The 20815-nt window shown below is 41.6% G+C and overlaps 1 protein-coding gene across 1 annotated transcript; it reads left to right on the forward strand.

The window, feature by feature from the left end:
- The first annotated feature begins 1053 nt into the window (after nucleotides 1-1053).
- On the forward strand, nucleotides 1054-17704 carry tars1 (threonyl-tRNA synthetase 1). The gene is made up of 20 exons (XM_054731672.2): nucleotides 1054-1217; nucleotides 1886-1963; nucleotides 2756-2833; nucleotides 3719-3909; nucleotides 5151-5274; nucleotides 5494-5618; nucleotides 6432-6549; nucleotides 6624-6688; nucleotides 6771-6849; nucleotides 7004-7150; nucleotides 8393-8491; nucleotides 11890-12056; nucleotides 13355-13517; nucleotides 14626-14763; nucleotides 15505-15582; nucleotides 15666-15766; nucleotides 15872-15976; nucleotides 16083-16155; nucleotides 17031-17145; nucleotides 17253-17704. Exons 1-20 carry the CDS (start codon nucleotides 1158-1160, stop codon nucleotides 17399-17401), a joined length of 2253 nt encoding a protein of 750 aa, XP_054587647.2. The 5' UTR covers nucleotides 1054-1157; the 3' UTR covers nucleotides 17402-17704.
- The last annotated feature ends 3111 nt before the right edge of the window (nucleotides 17705-20815 follow it).

Below are 20815 nucleotides of genomic sequence, written 5' to 3' on the forward strand. Positions count from 1 at the left end.
CTATTCTATGCACGCAGTCCTAATATTTGCAGCATACTTTGGGAATCAAAATTAAATTAGGTATTGCAAAATGTCCAGAAGGCTATAGACAGCCGATCTAAAAATAAACACAGCAGTTGGCAGACAATGTAAGACTAATTGTTATAAAGCAAACTACCCATCTACTTGTAAGATTTACTCACACATATCTCAAGTCCTCACGCCCACTCATACTTTGTAAGGTGGAAATCAAGCTGGAGGAAGGATCGACTGAATACTTTTCCTGTTTCAGCGTCTTTAATGATTAAAGATGTGTATCTGCTCTATAGTTTTGCAGTCATAACAGCAGTTTGATCGGATGGGTGCAGCTGACAAATCAGTGTGATTTATACATTTGGGTTAGGGTTAGGGTTAGGTTGGTATTTTGCTCAAATAAATTCATAATAAATTATTGTACAGGTTCAAACAAATTCAAATTCAAACCTGCATGTGATTTGCTTTAACAAATTGTGTCTGTTTTCGTATACATGTGTGTGTGTGTGTGTGTGTGTGTGTGTGTGTGTGTGTGTGTGTGTGTGTGTGTGTGTGTGTGTGTGTGTGTGTGAATTGAGAATGTACATGTGGACTCTTACAGAAATGCAAGCACACATTTTTCTATAATGCAGCTCAGACTTTTTTTTTTTTAATTTTTATCAATTATTTTCCCTTTTTGTTTGGCTTTTTAGTGTGATGCCAGTATTGACTCTGCTATCTTGGTCTTTATTTATTGTGTGGAAAGAGGACTCGCTCGTAAACAAGATGTCTTATCTCCAGTGTCTTTTTTTATCCTTCTAAAACACAAGTTGTTAAACTAAATATAATTAAAATAAGGCTTTATTATTTAGTTACATGTGCATTGCATTTACATTTAGTTATTATGGGGAAAATCTTTAAATATTCTGCATTTGTCAGTGAACTTAATATGATATTTATAGAAAAAACAGAGAGAAAAGTAAATAAAATGCTTGTTATTATAATCAATTTCTGATTTTTAAAACAACCAAAGCTCCTCCCACCAGGTAATGTTGCATCAGCATATCCGGGAGACGTCATCAGCCGTCCGTCACCCGGTCCTGCTTTTGCCTTTTACTCCACGAGTTTGCTCTGGGTCTGGGATTTGACCGGCCTTTTTAATTGTTATGGCCGAACAAGCTATCGTCGAGAAAATGAATGGAATGCAAGTGACAGAAGGCAAAAAGGTAAAAGATTAGCTTACTAAACAGATAATGGAAGTTATTTTAAGCTAGCTAGCATCCTGTCAGCTAGCCTATACCAATGCGGTGCTAACATCCGCTAGCTGGTTCGTTTCATTTTCTTTTGTATGTATATAAATCTAACAATCTAAACGTTTGTTTCATGGGAACACGTTAGTTAATGTGTTGGCATCTTTTTGAGGATTGTTGTCTTTATTTGGTTTAGGCTAACGTTGCTCAGGAGTCTTTATGCGCCAAACCTAATGAAGTATTTTTGATATTTAAATGTGTCCTTGCCAGACAGTAATACTTTCCGATACCAGTTAACTTTCCATGTATTTTCTACCTCACCTCGTTTAGCTTTGTCGTTCGGCATCCAGATATGCCTCAGTGAGCAATATTTCCATTCAAAACACACTATTTTAGCAACACTTGCATGTATGGAGTAATCAAGAGTTCTAGTGTTGTCATCCTGGATTTGACTTAGCTTCACTGGAAACTGGTTTGACGTGTCCTGTATTTTTTCTAAATTCTTCATATTTAAATGGGACTTGCTGTCTGTAGCCTATAAATTTAAACAACTCGTTTTAAAACGAGAATGAATTAGTTTAGTGGTAATCTGAAAACTTATTCTTGTTTTGATTACTATATTTTTGGTATTTTGGTTTGGACAGAATTTAGCTGAAAGTGGGAAAGATGGTGGGAAGAAGAAAGCTAAGACTCCTGCTGGAGACTCTGCTGGCAAGTCTGAGGTGAGATATGACCCTAAGTGTCACATAATGACAATAGGTTTGTAAAATAATGTTTGAAAACAAACCAAATATTTTAAAAGTACAGTTATAAAATGTACAAACTGCATGAAAGACCTATTAGTTTTTTAAATTTGGCAGTCCTTTTTGTTATAGGACAGAGATTATCTTGCATGCAAACGGTTCCAGCTAAATGGCCTGTATTTGATATAGCGCCTTCTAGAGTCCTGGAACCCCCCCAAGGCGCTTTACAATACAATCAGTCATTCACCCATTCACACACACATTCACACACTGGTGGGTATGAGCTACCATGTAGCCACAGCTGCCCTGGGGCGCACTGACAGAGGCGAGGCTGCCGAGCACTGGCGCCACCGGTCCCTCCGACCCCCACCAGCAGGCAACGTGGGTTAAGTGTCTTGCCCAAGGACACAACGGCAGCGACAGACTGAGCGGGGCTCAAACCCGCAACCTTCCGATTACAGGAGTGGTACTTAACTCCTGTACCACCGTCGCCCAGTATTTTTTCTACATGCTTTTCCTTGATATATTGTCTCTGAACACAAGGCAACACAAAGCAACTTTATTTGTATCGTATATTTAATACCCAAATGCAATCGACGTGCTTTCTATTAGCGAGAATAACACAGAAATTAAAATAATGTGACAGCACAATTAAAATATGCAAATAAACTTACATGAAATTGTATACACAAATTCATTTCAGATTTATGAATCAGAAAAATGACACATTCTTGTTTTGATTACTATACTTATGGTACGATGCTTGGACAGGATTCAGCTGAAGGCGGGAAAGACGGTGGGAAGAAGAAAGCTAAAACTCCTGCTGGAGACTCCGCTGGCAAGTCTGAGGTGAGATATGATCCATAATGTCACAAATTGACTAAAAGTTTGTGACTTAATGTATTAAAATAAACTATTTCACCAAATATTTCAAGAAGGTCCAGTTACAAAATTTGTAAACTGCATGAATTGTCATAAAAAAAACCTATTTGAGTTTAGAATTTGTCTTTTTTGTTTTAGGACAGAAATTGTCTCGCATGCAGATGGTTTCAGCTACATGTTTTTGCTCGAACACAAGGCAGCTTATTGTTATAGTATGTTTCATACCCAGAGGCAATCCGATGTGCTTTAGCGAGAATAACACGAACAATAAAATAATGTGACAACACAATGAAAATATGCAAATACATTTAAGATTAAATTAAATACACAAATTTATTTCAGAATAATGAATCAGAAAAAAGACAAAGTTAAAGGGTGAGCAGTTACAGTGCAGATGGTGCAGCATAAGACACATTAATTCAAAGGCTAATGAATACATGAAAATTTTTAATTTTGATTTCAAAGTTACTAGTTGCTGCATTTCCCAAAGCCTGTTTTTTTTCTCTCTCTCTCTATTGCTGCGAAATTTAGAAATACATATGTGTGTGTGTGGGGGGTGGGGTGGGGGGGTGGGGGGACACATTACTGAAATGTATGAACAAAAATGTAACTTCATTATTATTAAAATCCCTATTTTACCTTCAAATAAAATGCACAAGAAAAGCTGTGGGGAAATGCAAAGAGAAGAATTACATTAAATACGGAAAATATATATATATTTTTATTCATTCATTTATTTACATTTTCTTTTAAATCAGAATTTATTTGTGTTAAATTAATATTGATAAATGTCATATTAAGAGCCTCATCTACTACCAGGCGTTTCATGCGCAGCTGTATCCTCCCCTCTAGCTGTCACCACCACCTCAGTACATCGAAGACCGTCTCACTTTGTATGCAAAGCTGAAAGCTGAGCACGACGCTCTGATGGAAGAGAAAGCTGCAAAGGATAGCAAACCTATCAAGGTGACCCTGCCTGATGGGAAGGTGGTGGAGGCGGAGTCCTGGAAGACCACCCCGTACCAAGTGGCAAGTGGAATCAGGTCAGTGTAATTACTGTAATTATTCTAATATTACACCTTGTTTTAATGTAGAGTTAAAAAGAAGCACATCATCGAAATTTGATTGCCAAAGAGGAACTGCCAGGATTATTTATGCAGCCTGTCGGTACCGTCACACTTTCCTAAAGGGTTCACAGCGTCAGTGTTATTAAAACCAGTGACTGCAAATGTCACCCGCCAACCTTTGACTGTTCATTAAAGGAAATAATTTATTAAATCGTCATGCACAAGACAAAAAAAAATCTCATTAGTTTATTAAATCTTGGTGAAGCATTGCATTAGTATTGTTCGTGTTACTCTGATATTATGGGAGAGAATTGTCAATAGAGCATTTATTATTAATGTCAGTCACATAAGATTTTTTGGGGTCTGGCGTGTTTATAAAATCATGATAAATTCTGAGTTTTATTTCTGGAATCATGCTGAAAATGTTCAGCTTAAGCAGCCCATAAACCTGGCCAATGAAAACATCCCTCAGTCTACCATCCTGACCACATTTCTTTATCATAACGCAAACAAGTTATTAAGTTAAATGGGTCTAAATTTTCTAATCGGCTTGAAAGTTTCTTAGTCTATTCATTAGTGTGTAAATATAAACATGAACCCGTATCTCTGATACATCCAATAGTAAGTGGAGCAGCCATTTTAGCTGATGTTAAAATGGTTTATTGGTGATCTTCTAATACTGACTTTAAGTATTTGTTATAAATAAGTTAACTAAGTCAAAATTACAATGAAATGTGTTTCTAAGTAAGATAATTATTAAAAAAGGAAGTAAGTTGTGTGGCTGATGCACTTTCTTCATCTTGTTTATGTGGTCGGGTCCACATGAGGTCCTCAGTCATGTTTAGTCTGAATTTCTTAGGACGTCTGACCCTTTCGACTTCGCCCCAGTGATGCAAATGGTCTGGTGTTCTCCACCAGTTCACAATTATCTCTTATCCGACATTGAGATTTAAGTTGTTGTCCAGTCATCAGTTACTCAGGGCCTTCACCTCGTCTTTATAGGTTGACTCATTATTGTACAAGATGGGGCCTAAGATGGATGTGTCATCTGCATATTGGATGATTGAATTCGTAGCATGACTAGCAACACAGTCATGGGTGAACAGGAAGTACAGTTGGGGACTGAACACACAGCCCTGTGGTGTTCCAGTGTTTAAGACACGTAAGGAGAGGTGTGATATTTTTCTGATGTGTAGTTTGTCGTATTTCTTGTGCAGTCAAGGCCTTGCTGACAACACGGTGATTGCCAAAGTAAACAACAGTGTGTGGGACCTGGACAGACCTTTGGAAGACGACTGTAGCCTTCAGTTGCTCAAGTTTGATGATGAGGAGGCTCAAGCTGTAAGTTCATCTCGTTTTTTATCACACTTTAGGTTTAGGAAATATTGTTGGGTGAATGAGGATCAAAACCATACCGCCTTTTTGTTTTTCATCAAATGAATAAAACATTGATGTAATACAACATTAGGCTTAAACCATTGTTGGGTTATTAATTAGAAGCACCAATGCTAAGAAAATCCTAGATTGTTCGACTTAATGATGCGTTTGTGTTTTCTTTAGGTTTACTGGCACTCCAGTGCTCATATTCTTGGTGAAGCGATGGAGAAGGTGTACGGAGGCTGCCTGTGCTACGGTCCTCCAATCGAGAGTGGCTTCTACTACGACATGTTTCTAGAAAACAATGAGTGAGTTTCAAAGACTGTGGGTTGATCCACACGTTTTCATTCCTTGGGCGTGCTTTTGGGCGTAACAGGCGTCTAACAGGTTCTTTTACATTGCTCCATAATATGAACTAAAAAATAACCGAACGTTATAAAACCATTGGCCTCCAGGTGGATCTTCTCACAGGTGTGGACTTAAAATGTTCATTTTTTATGGTATATTGGTGACACAGGGTGTTTATTGGCAAAGATCTGGCGATGCGACATAAATCACAAACCAGGGGAGAGGATATCGCCAGATCTTGTCCTGTCAGAATGAAGGTGGTAAAAACTGCTGCCACCTAGCAGTGAGACGTTGAATTACACCTCACAAAAAGAAATACGTATATGTTTGCATTTAAATTCTCCAAATCGACACACTGCTTTTAAATATCAAATCCGTATCATAATAGGAGATATTGTGATATTTCAGCGTATTTTCTTACATCCCGACTGGTAACGAATGTTTCCTTGGATTTTTTTTCACACCTTTGTTCCAGCTTTGAGAGCTTGGGCAGTGCTGTCTCTTTTATTCTACAGCCTACATAATGAAGTTGTTTTATGCTAATGGCGTTCCTAGGGACTGTTGTAGCAAGGATATTTTGGCATTGCTTAAGCCCTAAAGCCAACGACTTCAACTGTCTGACCTTTCTTGGCGATTAAGTTAAAGGTCATGGGCGTGAAGCTCTTTGGAGACGGAGGCAGAACTTACTAAGAGGTGGAGAAAATGTTTTTAACTGAAAAAGCTATGCTGCACGTACCGTTACTATTATTATTACCTCTTCTTGTGTGGGACAGCGGCGTATCGAGCAACGACTTTCCCTATCTGGAGAACTTGTGCAAAAAAATCATCAAAGAGAAGCAGCCGTTCGAAAGGCTGGAAATAAAGAAGGAAACTCTGCTGGAGATGTTCAAGGTATTATTAAACACGTATGAGTGATAACTAAAGATAATCGCAGTAAAATGTAATGATTGATTTACCCGTTTCAGTACAACAAGTTTAAGTGCCGCATTCTGAAGGAGAAAGTCACCACCCCGACGACCACGGTTTACAGGTGAGTCCGAGGCAGGAAAAACAACAGCTGCTCGCTTGTTTCATCTTCATCCAACAAACTCTCAGACATTTTGTCTTTTCAGATGCGGTCCCTTAATTGATTTGTGCCGGGGGCCTCATGTGAGACACACCGGAAAGATCAAGTCACTTAAAATCCACAAGGTTAGCGTGCGCTTCGCTGTGCACGTTGTTGCTGCACGCACTCAGTTTGTTCCCACGTTTGCAGGCAGCAGATTCACTCTTGTGTTCTAATCTCAGAGGATTTGATGGACTTTAAAGAACAATGAAAAGTTGTTTTTCCTCTGCGCTGCGCTAGAACTCGTCGACCTACTGGGAGGGAAAGGCAGACATGGAAACCCTCCAGAGGATCTACGGCATCTCCTTCCCCGACCCTAAAATGCTCAAAGAGTGGGAGAAGTTTCAGGAGGAGGCCAAGAACAGAGATCACCGCAAACTGGGCCGGGTAGGAGCTGAGATGTAGACAGGTTTAAAGCAGCCACCCGCAGGGTTTGCACCTGTGAGTCATTTATGGTATGTTGGTGTTTTCTGAGCTAAGGTGCATTTTTAATACTTGCAGAATAAATGCATTATGGGTAATACTTTAGTTTAGGCAACACAAATTAACCATTAATTAGCTGCCAATTAATATGCATATTAGTGGACTACTAAGTTAGAATTGGTCATTATTAAGCTATTATTAGGTGCTTATTACTAATGCTGTAATTCTAACATTAACAGGCCATAAATTAAGAGTTTCATCATAATAAGCCATTCATAATGGTTTGTTAAGTGAAAGTAAACGGTTTGTAGCTGATTAACGCACATATTAAGTAGCTCAAATCAATACGTGGCTTTTAAAGAAGTAATTCAAGGGGAATAGTTATTCTGCATTAATAACCAAAAATATTATGTTCTGGTATTATGTTAATAAACACCAAACTCCACATGTTATTAGAGCCTAAACAGCAATCAATGAACCACTTGTAAGCAAGAACATGTTCCCCATTCTAACGTCAGATTTAGGTCATACCTAATTACTAGTAGTTCTGTATTAATTAACCACATAAAGGCAAGAATATGTTCCCCCTGAATTACTTCTTTAAAAGCCAAATATTGATTTGAGCTACTTAGTTTGTGCGTTAATCAGCAACCAACCATTTACTTTCAGTTAACAAACCATTATGAATGGCTTATTATGATGAAACTCCTAATTTATGGCCTGTTCATGTTAGAATTATGGCATTAGTAATAACGTGTTAATAAGTGCTTAATAATGACTAGTTCAGACTTAGTAGTCCACTGGCAGCTAATTAATGGTTAAGTTGTGTTCCCTAAACGAACGTGTTACCACATGATGTTACCGCTTTACCGGGTGAACAGGTAAAGGTACTTATTAGTGATGAACACACATTCTGTCAAAGAATTTAAAAGAATGTTCCCATGACGTGTTTACTGAAGCGTTTCTAATCGATGCTAGTTTAAAGGATTTCATTGGACTTGTGGTAGTCGTTGCAGGGTGTGTGATCCTGCAGCTGCTCTGGAGAAGCAAGCTGAGCAGGATCAGGAGAACGGATGCAGACATGACTAAATATGTGACGAGCCGTTGCATAATGAGAAACAGAAACCAGTGTGACCTCAGGGTTACCTGCGTTAATTTTCCATCACTCCTAACAAACTTCTTTTATTTGTTTTTTTTTAAATACAGGAGCAGGAACTCTTCTTCTTCCATGAGCTGAGTCCAGGGAGCTGCTTCTTCCTGCCTAAAGGGGCCTTCATCTACAACACGCTGATTGAGTTCATCAGAGTGAGTTGGAGCTGTCGGGCCCGCTGTGGATTCCCACTTTGGTCTCGCTCCAAGAGGAGTCAGACAGTGGAGGTTACGGGGCAGAAAGTTTAGTTTTGCCAGCAGACCTGAAGAGAATGAAATGGACAGATTTGTAGTCAGCTGCTCCGAACTGAAGCAGCGTGTTCACCAGTGTTCGATGCGGCGCTGCCACGTTGTTCATGTCTACTACATCTCTGATAAAGGCTTTAGTAATTAGCTAAACATGTTTGGGATTTTGCAAATAAAAGGTAGCAACCTTAAAAATATATTAATTTTAGTCGTTAAGTGCTTTTATGAAAGCTAAAATAATAAACAGATTTAATCTGTATTGTTATTTATACACAGTTCAGCTGAGCCAGTATGTGGTAAATGACCCTCAGCAGGGTTCATGAAAGGTCACGTAGACCCACACCGCCCTCTGTTGCCAGAATACCGGACTTGCAACTTCAGAGTGCCGGTCCGGCTCCTGTTGGTTAGTGAGGCAGCAGTGGCTCAAGAGGTAGAGCGGGTTGTCCAGTAGTCAGAGGGTTGCAGGTTGAATCCTGGCTCCGGACAGAGAATTCTGTTGTGTCCTTTGGCAAGACGCTTAAGCCGCGTTGCCTGCAGGTGGTGGTCGGAGGGACCAAAGGCACCCGTGTTCAGCAGTCTCGCCTCTGTCAGTGTGCCCTGAATTGCATTAATGGTTACATTACCGCGTGTGTGAATGGATGAATGATACGCTGTAGTGTAAAGCGCTTTTGAGTCCTCTGACTCTGAGAGGCGCTCTACAGGTGCGGGTCATTTATCATTAAAGTGAAGCTTTGCCGGCGCTGGATTCTGCTTCCTGCATGTTTTAGACTGTGGACACAGCTGATTCATTTGGTTTAGTGATGTACCGCTCCTGTAGAAACTAAGGAAGGCTGAGGAGACATTTCAGCAGTTAGATTAAGGTGTTAAAAACACAAACGCACGGTGAGGAGATGCGTTTTAATTTTGGTTTCACTAGCTGAACACTAGGGAGGGCTAAAAGCAGGCTAAAGTGCCTAGTCTGCCTTTAAAGTGACAATGTGTAGTTTTTACCTTTAATCTCTGGAAATACCCATAGAAATGTAGTAAATTAATTACAAGATGGCCAGTAGTTGAAAAATATTGGTGGTTTCATAACATATAACCATTAAAATCTGTTCTAAAGTACATGGAGCAGGTCTGTAGGCTGGCCTGCCAGACTCGTCCTCTGTTTAATTCTGCACAGAGAGAGAGTCTGGTAACTCACAGGCAGAGAGGCACTTGAGGGGCGGGACTAGGCAGCTCAAAAACGACCAATCAGAAAAAAGACGGAAGACTGTTCCGCGTGACGCTGTAGTAAAAAAAATGGTGTCTGGCAACGGCGCAAACATCTTTTATTTCAGAAGAAATGCTTTTAGTGCTTCTACTTGTGGTGGTTTTAAAGACGCGTCCAAGTCATTTAGACCAGAGGAAAGAGCCTCAGCGAACTCCACCGCTGTCTTCGTTGTTTATGCGAAGCGTCGCTGTGTGTGACGTCCGCGACGCTGTAGTTTTTTAGCTGTAGTCAAAAATGGCGTCTGGCGACAGCGCAGACATCGTTCTTTAGAAGAACGAATTTTAGTGCTTCTACTTGTTGTTTAAAAGACGCGTCCAAGTCATTTAGACCAGAGGAAAGAGCCTCAGCGAACTCCGCTTCAGACGCCATGTTTATGACAAACTCGGCGTTATGGTGTGACGTACGCTGCTCAGCGCTGATTGGCTCGGTTAGAATTCTCAGGGGGCGGGGTTACTTGAATAGGAGGGTTCCCAGAGCCTTTCTCTGTGCAGATTAAACAGGAGGAGTCTGGCAGGCCAGGCTAGCGGGTCTAAGTCTCTGGGCGGCATCAAATTGGATGCCATGTTTCCTTCTACCGAAGCCCGTGAGGACAAAACGCATTTACTCATCTGTAACAAATGGTTAAAAAACTTTCACCGTTAATAAACATTGCTGCTTTACACATTTACCTCGTCACCCGTTGCCAGCGATTAAAGGGATGTTCTGCTTATTTTGCTGGAGGTTGCGCTCCCAGGGATTTTTGACCCTAATGGCCCTCCGTTGGTACGGTCTTATTTGAACAGAAAAATGATGCTTGCAGTGATTTAGGTATGTACTGCCCCCTATCGCCGGGGAAAATATGCACGGTCACTTTAAGCCTTATTTGTCATTTAGGCAGAACTACAGAAGCATGATTTATTACCAGCTGCTGAATAAAATGTAGGTGAGATCATTTTTGCCCTAAACTGCTCCGCGTGAAGCTGAAGCGTTAATACAGAGACCTCCATCAAGGAGATGCTGCAGAATCCTCCGACGGCCACTACTTTCTGCACAATCTTACTGTGTTTGTCAAGCTGCTGAAGAGAGACGTGGGGAGCTTGTTCTCAATCTCCCTGGCTCCCAATCTCTAATTTAATCCCCGTCTTCACCTCAAACTCAAACACAGCCTCAGCTGATGAATGGCAGGGCCCCGGACGTGAACGAATACGTTTTAAAACATGTAAATTAAATGTTTCTGACAGCTGGAGCAAAGCTCCGTTGCTCAATTATACAGAGCCAAAAATCAGTTTTCTAAATCTTCCAGCGTGTGCCGTCGGAGTGGAAAACACTTCTGGAAGCAATTTCATTTTAATGTGTCAAAATGAATTTCAGACCAAGCGGATTTTGAAGAATGAGGCTGATTTAAGAGGAACTCTTTAAACCCGCCAACATTTACAGCCAAATGCACAAGGATGGAGTTAATGAACTCTTTCATAAACATGGTTTTAAATGCAAATATATATATATATATATATATATGTACTTATATACATATAATAAACGAGCCTAGGTGCTGTGAAACATGAAGATTTGGTGTATTAAAAATAACATTTTCATTTGATCAAATCCTTTTAAATCCAATGTAGAGTTCAGTTTGCAGAACTTTAAACCTTTTACAGAATTCAGTTAAAAGTTATTTATGTATATATAACATTAAAGTTTATTTGCACCAAACAGAAACAACAATAATAATAATAATATACCATAAGATAAATAATAAGGTATTATAAAGCCACCTCTCTTATGTGAAAAGCAAATATGGCGGCAGGAACAGACGAGTCACCAACAGCTTTACAGGAGTTTATAACGATGTGGACACTAGCTGAAGAGAAGGCCCTCCATGTTTAGGGTCGAGTATTAAAATGCTTTAGAAGAACAATTGGTAAATAATTAGTTAATTAAAAATATACAAAACTAGATTTTCATTTTATGTTCAAACATCTACAACATTAAACGTGTGTGTGCGTGCGTGCGTGTGTGTGCGTGTGTGTGCGTGTGTGTGTGTGTGTGTGTGTGTGTGTGCGTGCGTGCGTGACAGAGTGAGTACAGGAAGAGGGGCTTCCAGGAGGTGGTGACACCAAACATCTACAACAGTAAGCTGTGGGTGACCTCGGGCCACTGGCAGCACTACAGCGAGAACATGTTCTCCTTCGAAGCAGAGAAGGAGACCTTTGCGCTCAAACCCATGAACTGCCCCGGACATTGGTGAGTCTTCTGTTTCGTATTAAAGCGGCGGTCCGAAGCGTGATGTCATCGAGGAGAGGAACGGCTGTAGCCCTCGCTCCTGCTCTTCCTGTTCAGATTTTCTTTAAGAAGCAAAAGGCAGCCGAGGACTCTGGAACGTCGTTACTGGTCTCGGCTGCTCTGTTACAGACTACCAGCTTCTTCTGGGTCACCCAGTAGTGCATACTGGTTACTGGGGCGTATTCTCGTTGGTTAAGAGCTCCCTCTTGTGGAGACGTAACTAGAGGTGGGAAAAATGATCGATTCTAAGATGCATCACGATTCAGCCGTGCATGGTTCTGCATCGATGCAGCAACATGACATAATGAGATTTTCTCCCTGTGTCTGTGTTCTGGACACGCGAGGACAATAAAGTTTAGAGGTTGTACGTCTACACTGGCAGGCAGGGATACAGGGCCAACATTACCAGTCATCAAAGATGCACCCGTTACATTTAAATCGGATGTCTGGGCTAATTTGAGTTTTGGGATGCTGGATGTGGAAGAACCACTTAACACAGTATTTGTTTACTATTGTTAAGTTCAGTAATATTCTATCTTAAAGCTGCTCTACCGAAAACATTATTTCTTCTATTATTTAAGTAATTATAGGCAGCACACTTTAAACATTATTGCTCACTATAGTGAATAGATTAATGTTCTGTTTTTCAGGGACATCGAAATAAAAAAGAAATTAAAAACTATTCTACTGCTTTTATTAAGTCATGAAGAATCGTGATGCATTTCAGACTCAAATCCAATCTTTAGGCAGATAATGGGATTGAATCGTGAGGCAGGTGGAGATGCACACCACTATACGTAACTAGTGGTCATTGGTCTAGACTCGCGTCAACGACTCTTTCTGCTGTGTGAAAGATGACCTACTTTAAGTCATAACAGCAGCAAAAGTCACGTTTTTAAGTTACTATAATACTTTGTGACTATGTACCTTAGCTCCAACGTCACCAAGAGATGGATGTCTTTGCATTTCTTGGCTGCAGAAGTTCTTTAACGACTTTATCTCAGCACATAACGGACCGGTGCTGTTGTGTAAAACGACCCGGTTCCATTTACTGCAGAACCAGCGGTCCTTTGTATTCAGATCTTCACCTGCTGGAGTCCAAATGGAGCCTCCCAGCGTGGTTTAGTGTGGTGATCATCGGTCACATCGAGCGTTTCATTCAGGCTTTCACAGACGCGGTGATGCATTGTGATGACTCCGGATTGGAGCTGACGGTTGCATTTTTTGCGCTCTGCTTGTTTTCTGCTGCTTGGCACCAGTCTGATGTTTGATCACCGTCCTCGCTCCTGGAGAGAGCTTCCCCTCCGCATGGCCGACTTCGGAGTCCTGCACAGGAACGAGCTGTCAGGAGCGCTGACTGGACTCACCCGAGTCCGCCGCTTCCAGCAGGACGACGCGCATATCTTCTGCTCCATGGAGCAGGTGAGCCCTGCACCAAGCCTGTCGGATCAAACGCTTCTCTTTTCTGGTCATTTTGGTTTAAGAAGAGAAAAAATAGAAATAAAACAGAAGTTTGTGGCTGATGTCTGCCTCAGGTGGCAGCGGCCGCTTAAAGATGATGCAGTTTTGACTCATTTAAAGATCAGTAAGGGGAGGAAATGTGAAAATAAAGGTTTCCTTTTCTGGTGCATTCACTTTCAGTCTGTAACATCGTCCCTATTAACGTCCAAAACGACACGATTGTTTGTTGTGGAACAAGTAAGAGGCAGAAGATGAGTACATCAGGGTCTTTTTGTGTTGTTCGTGATGAAAACTCCCCGATCAGCAGGGCCTCTCCTCAGACCGGAGTCGCTGTTAAACCACACAGAAGGTTCAGGAGACCGTTCTCATTTCAAGGTTCTGATGTGCTCGCTCTGTAATTTGGACTCGTGACGTTTTCTGTACCAGTAATGCCGGCGGCGTGCGCGGGCCGTTCTGCTCTTAGCAACAGCATCTTCAGTGTGTCGTTAGCTGCTGTTTTAGGTTTCTGGGAGCCAAATTTAAGACTTCTAAAGACCTTTTTTAAGGCCACTTTGACCAAATTTAAGCTACTTTTAAAATTAAATCTAAGCTATAATTTCCAGCTATTGCCTGGAACCGGTGCTAACCACATCGCCAACGTGGGATTAGCCATCCAGTTAGCATTAAACTTCCCCATGGCGCAAGCTCCCACTAGCTTAACCAGCTAATGTGCTCATCTAAAAATAGCCCCCTTTCACACCCAGCTGAAGGTGTACGGTTCCGCTTACGGCAACATCGTACTCAAAAAATGCTGAACACTAACTAGAAATTCACTAAATTTTTATAGAAATAAAAGAATCTTGTTTAGTGGGCGTTTGGTAATTTAAGACCTTTGGAAACTGTATTTAAGGATTATTTGTCATTTTTAAAGATTTTTAAGGCCTTAAATTTTGAAAAGCAAATTTACAACTTTTTAAGGACCTGCAGATACCCTGTAGCTACAGAAGCAAATGAAGTGGAACCGTCTGCACCGCTGATGGTTTTGGTTCGTGTTGAATCTACAGAAGAACGTTTGTGTCGTTGATCCCAGATCGAGGAGGAGATTAAGGGCTGTCTGGACTTCCTGAGAACCGTGTACGACGTGTTTGGCTTCACGTTCAAACTCAACCTTTCCACGAGGCCGGAGAAGTTCCTGGGAGACCCACAGATGTGGGACCAAGCAGAAAAGGTCATTGGAAGGCTTTTTATTTCTGCCTTTGCTTCATAATAAGTAAAAACCTCTCACTAGAGAACTGACATACGTGGTTTTTAAACGGCTCCAGCTGGAAACATCAGCTTTTCTTTGCTGGCACCTTCTTTGTTTCAACTGTAAAAATGTTTCATTACAACATCTTATTGGTGCAACTAATGTCTAATCAGGGTTGATTGGTTATGTTTCGGCTCTAATTGGCTCAGCTTGCATGTAAAACCAGCCTGAACAGACCATAATGAGTAATGCTCTTAGATGAACCGCTGGTGTTGCTCTTCTAGCAGAAACCTGCAGCCGATTCATGACGCATGTTTATTTAATTATTGTAGTTTTACATAATAACCCGGTTTATGCCCCCTGCTGTCTCGGTTTTATTTATTCTCACCCCGCTCCTTTTATTTCCTGTTTTCTGGCGCCGTAGGCTCTAGCTGCAAATACTTACTTTTCCAGATGATTGTGGTTTTTAACATTAGCTTTTCACAAAGGAACCATCTATTGTCAAAGATTCAGCTACTTGTTTACAAAACACAGCTGACTGGTTATTTATAATTACTTACGAAGGTTTTTCTGGCCTTCGATGACTACTGGCTGAATTCGACCCGTCACAGGACTCGCTTCCGAGAAATCATTTTATCTTCTGGATCAAAGTCATAAAAAACAAGCCTGCCGTGTCTTGTTTTGCCAGATTGAGGCAGAGCTGTAATGTTTATGTTTTTACAGCAACTGGAGAACAGCTTGAATGAGTTTGGAGAGAAATGGGTTCTCAACCCCGGTGATGGAGCGTTCTACGGGCCCAAGGTGAGCCGTGCAGCACTGATGACACTTAGCCGTAACTCAGCAGGAGCGCCGCCGCCGATCACATACGTGTCACATGTTTGCAGATTGACATTCAGATCAAGGACGCCATCGGGAGATACCATCAGTGTGCCACCATACAGCTTGATTTCCAGCTTCCCATCCGCTTTAACCTCTGCTTCATCGGGTAACGGCTTCACTGCTTTCCTTTATGGAAAAATGATCCTGGAGGAGATGAAGAATCAAACTAAATATTCCAAAGTTGATTATTTTAAGTTTTAAATGTGTGCAGTCGTGATGGCGATGACCAGAAGAGACCAGTGATCATCCACAGAGCCATCCTGGGGTCCGTAGAGAGGATGATCGCTATTCTGACTGAAAGCTGTGGAGGAAAATGGTTTGTGAACAACCAGGAATGTTAGCAGGGCTTCCTGTGGATTCGTTTTTATCGCTCAACTTTCCTGGAGATCATGTTCACCCTCTTCTGTTTTTCATTTCTTCAGGCCTCTGTGGCTTTCTCCTCGCCAAGTCATGGTCGTTCCCGTGGGACCGACCTGCGACGAGTACGCAGAGAAAGTAAGCGCTGACCCCGCCCGGCTGCTCCGGTGCAAACGCACGTTTCAGGGATGCTGACTTTTCCTGTGAACTATTTAAGTTCTAGTCTGAGACTGAAGGACAAACCCGCAGCTAGTTGTGGCTCACGCAGACGCTTCCTCGTGCACAGTAAAGCTACGCGCTGTTTCCTGGAATCTAGTCGGCTCTATGTTTCCATCACTTGAACAATTGTGGGCGTTTTCTACGTTGGTAAGAAATAAAAAGCAGCTAGATACACGACAGCGCCCGAGTGCGGCCGCGGACGTTGGGCTGATCTTCTTCTGGCTCTTCTTCGTTCCTCGGTTACGGAGCAGATTAGAGACCCGTTTTAGTCATTTTTACACAAAACCAACACTAGCCGACGCCGACTCATCAGGACGTGTGTGTGTGGGATTCAGAAAACACATTTAAATTTATAATCTTCTCTAATCTCACGAGTTTCTGCTACAAAACTTTGTTTTATTCTCATAAAAAAATCGGCACCCAGGACGACTTCTCAGGTTCAGTGAGTGTTTTGAGTGTATTTTTAACCCGGACTGCTGCGTCTAACATGTTGGAGGAAGGGAAAGAGACGTTTCTGACCAGAAACCGGGGAAAGTGATGCTCGGTGCGGGCAGCAGTAGGCTCAGCTGATGTGGAAGCATGAACGTCACCACAGACCCACGGAAACGCTGCAACCGTCCTCGTTTCGGTCGTAATCGGGATGTTTTGTGGTTAATCGCACGACGAGTAGAATGAATATTTGTACACGCCGGATGTTAACGTATTTGTTGCTAAAAGTTTAAACGTGGCCAATCTTAAATACTTGTTTAAACGTAAACTAAAGCGGGGTTTTTGTTCTTTTACTCACTTTGTAGGTCAAGCAGGAGTTCCACAGCAACGGCTTCATGAGCGACGTGGACGCCGACTCCGGCTGCACTCTGAACAAAAAGATCCGGAACGCTCAGTTAGCTCAGTACAACTTCATCCTGGGTCGGTGTTCCCACGCGTGTACTTTACACCCGCCTGTACTCGTCCCTCCACGTCTCTGGATGTTGATTCTTTTTCTTTTTACTGCATGTCATCCTGTTCGGGAGAAGTGGTGGGAGAGAAGGAGAAGACGAGCAACACGGTGAACGTCCGCACCCGAGACAACAAAGTCCACGGAGAGCACAGCGTGGAGGGGTGCATCGAGCGTCTCAGACAGCTCAAGGCCTCCAGGAGCAAAAATGCCGAGGAGGAATTCTGAGATTCCTCAAAAACGCTTTGCTCAATAAAAAAAAGAAAGAAAACTCAGCTGATTTCAAATTTGCCATACGGTTGAGATCCACATTGGATAAGGGATGTTTACAAATATCAACAAGTCTATGCTTGTTTTTCATAAATTAGGCATAAATGTCTGCTTTTCTGTTTCCATAACAACCAGCCTGGACGTCTGAACACCGGAGCTCTGAGCAAACAATCTACAAGATTTAATGTTTTATCATTTTCTGTCACTTCTTCAGAGGATTGTACATGAAGTACAGTTTGATAATTAAACTGTTCTCGGTGATCTCGTGCTGGTTTTTGTGAAGAGACCAGATGGAAGGATGCAAGACTAGATTTTCCAGGAAAAATAACATGTTTGGAAGAGTTTAAAAATCAGATTTCTAGGGAAGACTTGACTTTAGGATGGAGAACAGGAAGGCTGATGGTGAGTGCACTCTTCCAACCACTAGTAGGCGCTATGGCAGCATGATTTATTCAGTAAAGATCAACATCTTGGCTTATTTTTCAACAGCTGGAAAACATCTTGGTTAAGTTATTAAAACTAGTCTCATTTTTAAAATAATGAATTTTAACTAAACTAAGAACAAAGTTTAGTCATGCAGATGACCTGCAGTCGTTCTGCTTTGGTTGGAGTAGTTAAAACTGGTGGTGAGGAACTACAGAAGAGGCTGCAGGAGCCCAGCCCACAACACTTCATATGAATATTTTGTCTCGGCAGGATTATCTGAGTTCGTCGGTTATTTCGGCTCATTTCCATCGTTGGGTTTTTGCAAAGAGGCTCTTTTAAAAAATACTCAGCATTTATTTCAATTGGTTTAGTAGTTTAAAAAGTGTAGAATTGTGTTATTGTACTCAAATGTTTTATTGCATCAAAAAGTAAAAAGATTCAAGCAGCCTAATTTAAGTGTAAGTAGAATGATTTGATTGAACCAGATTAAACATCTGTTCTTGTTGGTGTTGAAGTCCCAAATCTGACCACAAGGGGGAGGAGCTGAAACAGGATCTGCTGTGAGGGAAAATGGGAATTGTGTTCATGTCGGTGGAGTGTGGGAGAGGAAAACATTTTGATAAGGGGTTAATGAAAAAGGAGAGTGTCAACAGACGGAGCGAGACAGCCAGAGGTCTCCGGGGATTCGGCTCCACTGTTGAGACTCAAGACTCTTCCCAGATCCTCACTTCCCTTTGTTCCCGTTGAATCCTTCCACTTTCCAGCCATGGCTGACTGACGACCTGGCCGTGAAGGGTCACGATGCTTCAGTGAACTGAACAAACGCCATTAAGCAGCCCGTGTTTAAAGAATCACTTCACACATTTCCTACTGGAGATCTTTGAGGCGCTGCCATAGGTCGTGAAAACTTCAGAAAATCGAATTTTATTAGATTTTTGCACCAGTTTTTTTTAAAGATTATATATATATATATATATATATATATATATATATATATATATATATATATATACATATATATATGTAATGGTACATTTGGTTTTAAAGTACTTCATGAAATTTTAACACGTTATCTTTTGAAAGCACAGTTTGTGGCTCCATAAATATCACATGTTGTTTTAGGTCACGAGCACACGTAGCTGAGTTCATGTTTTATCGCCCGCTCATCTGGGGAAAAGCTCGGGTCCGCACCGTTTTCAGCAGGAAAACACTCCAGTGCATTATGAAGCACATTCAAAGGCATGCCAAGCCTCGGAGATCCCGGTGACGGTGGCTAGAGCTACTAGCTGAAACAATAATAATAATAATAATAAATAATGTTTACAAAAAATGGAATATGACAATCCTAAAAGTTTGGTTATTTACATTCCCAAGCAAATGCTGACTACTGAGGATTTGCAAATCTCCACTTGGGTCGTAGTTTTTGAAAGAATCGTGTTTGGTGACGTTTATCTTCATTTTGGTGAGGATGGCCAGCCGAACCGTAGAACGTTATCCGTTTGTGGGATACCAGGATACGTGTGTCCAGGGTCCAGACTACAAGATCTAATTACAACCGAGTAAAGTTCACCAGCATGTTGTTAAAGGGGAACTAGGCAGCTCTGGCTTGCTTTTAGCACCCCCTGGTGTCCGTTTGTAGAATCGAAAGCAAAACCTATGTTCTCACTGTGCGTTCGTCTTTTTAACACCTTAAACATCTGAAACGTCGCCCCAGCCTTTATTAGTGTCTACAAGAGTGATTCATCACTAAATTAAATCAGCTGGGTTCATGGTCTAACACATGCAGGAAATGTGCTGGAAGCAGGCTGCAGCGCCAGGTATGTCACATCAATTTTCCCAACCGAGCGTCCCGCCAGTCTGATGTTGCAAGTGGCTTTTATTAACCCTGTGAAGGGTCATTTTAGCACATAATGGCTCGAGAAAATGATGTAAAAATATGAAAAAGTTGCAAAGTGTCCCATTGACCTCAGCTTTATCAGATCATCTCAGTGACAACTTCCTGGCACGTTTGTTCTTCTTAGCTGGTTGTGCACAACGCCTTTTCACAAATGAAACCTCATCATCTCATTTGTTTATAGAATCCCGTTCTATTTATCCTTTTTTAGGTTTTGCATCCTGACAATGTGGCTTCAGATTTAAATATAATAAATAAGAAATCCATTTTCCTATCAAGAAGCAAGAAAACAAATGAAGTCAAACTGTTCTGGTAAACCACGTCGTAAATGTCAAGATTTCTGTTGCCATCTTTTTTTCTCTCCACACAAACTGTTCATTTTGTTTTTTTGTTTGTTTTTCCTCATCACTATGACAACTGGCTGCAGTCACAGCGGCTGCATCCTCAGCCTGTATGAGGCACGGGAAGGTTTTAAAGTTTTTTTCACACCAGTGACACTTAAAAGCTGAAAGCCTCCCCGCGTGACGCAGCGACGTTCCTGCCGACTCCTCGTTCTTTCATCCCGGCGTTGTCTTGCTCCTGGGCCAAACAAACACATACGTGACTCCTTACCGACCATTTTCCTCTCCCAAACACCTCAGTCTCTGGAGGAACGCCTATCATCCCTGCCTCCCTACACACACACACACACACACACACACAAATGCAGCAAACCCCCAAATTATGGTCAGCCGCTCATGAAGTCAGTTTTGCTTGGGAAAACCGAGGCTGCCAGCTTTGATATCATAAAGTTACTTAATGATACGGTTCTAATTAGAAACGGTTTGATCACACGGCAGCTGGAAAACTAGCGTGTGACCTTGGTGTGCTTTTTCTCCTCTCGCTCTCAAAAATATGACCTCTGCTTCTGACCCAGCACAAATTAAAGCAACCGCTTTACGCCGAGGAGAGGCCCGCGCAACCAGTCACACCCTGCATGTAGCCAACAGCAGCCGCTCAATGGGGATAGCTGGTGTAGGTCCTGAGAATACACGAACATGAAGCAGCTGCAT

This window comes from Nothobranchius furzeri, chromosome 17 (assembly GCF_043380555.1).
Source record: "Nothobranchius furzeri strain GRZ-AD chromosome 17, NfurGRZ-RIMD1, whole genome shotgun sequence".
NCBI lineage: Eukaryota > Metazoa > Chordata > Actinopteri > Cyprinodontiformes > Nothobranchiidae > Nothobranchius > Nothobranchius furzeri.

Excerpts from the sequence above, each read along its gene's own strand:
- tars1 (XM_054731672.2), top strand. The coding sequence starts at position 1,158 with ATGGCCGAACAAGCTATCGTCGAGAAAATGAATGGAATGCAAGTGACA. Across the intron at positions 5,619-6,431 it reads ATGTTTCTAGAAAACAATGA|CGGCGTATCGAGCAACGACT; the intron begins GTGAGTTTCAAA and ends TGTGTGGGACAG. Across the intron at positions 17,146-17,252 it reads TCAGTACAACTTCATCCTGG|TGGTGGGAGAGAAGGAGAAG; the intron begins GTCGGTGTTCCC and ends GTTCGGGAGAAG.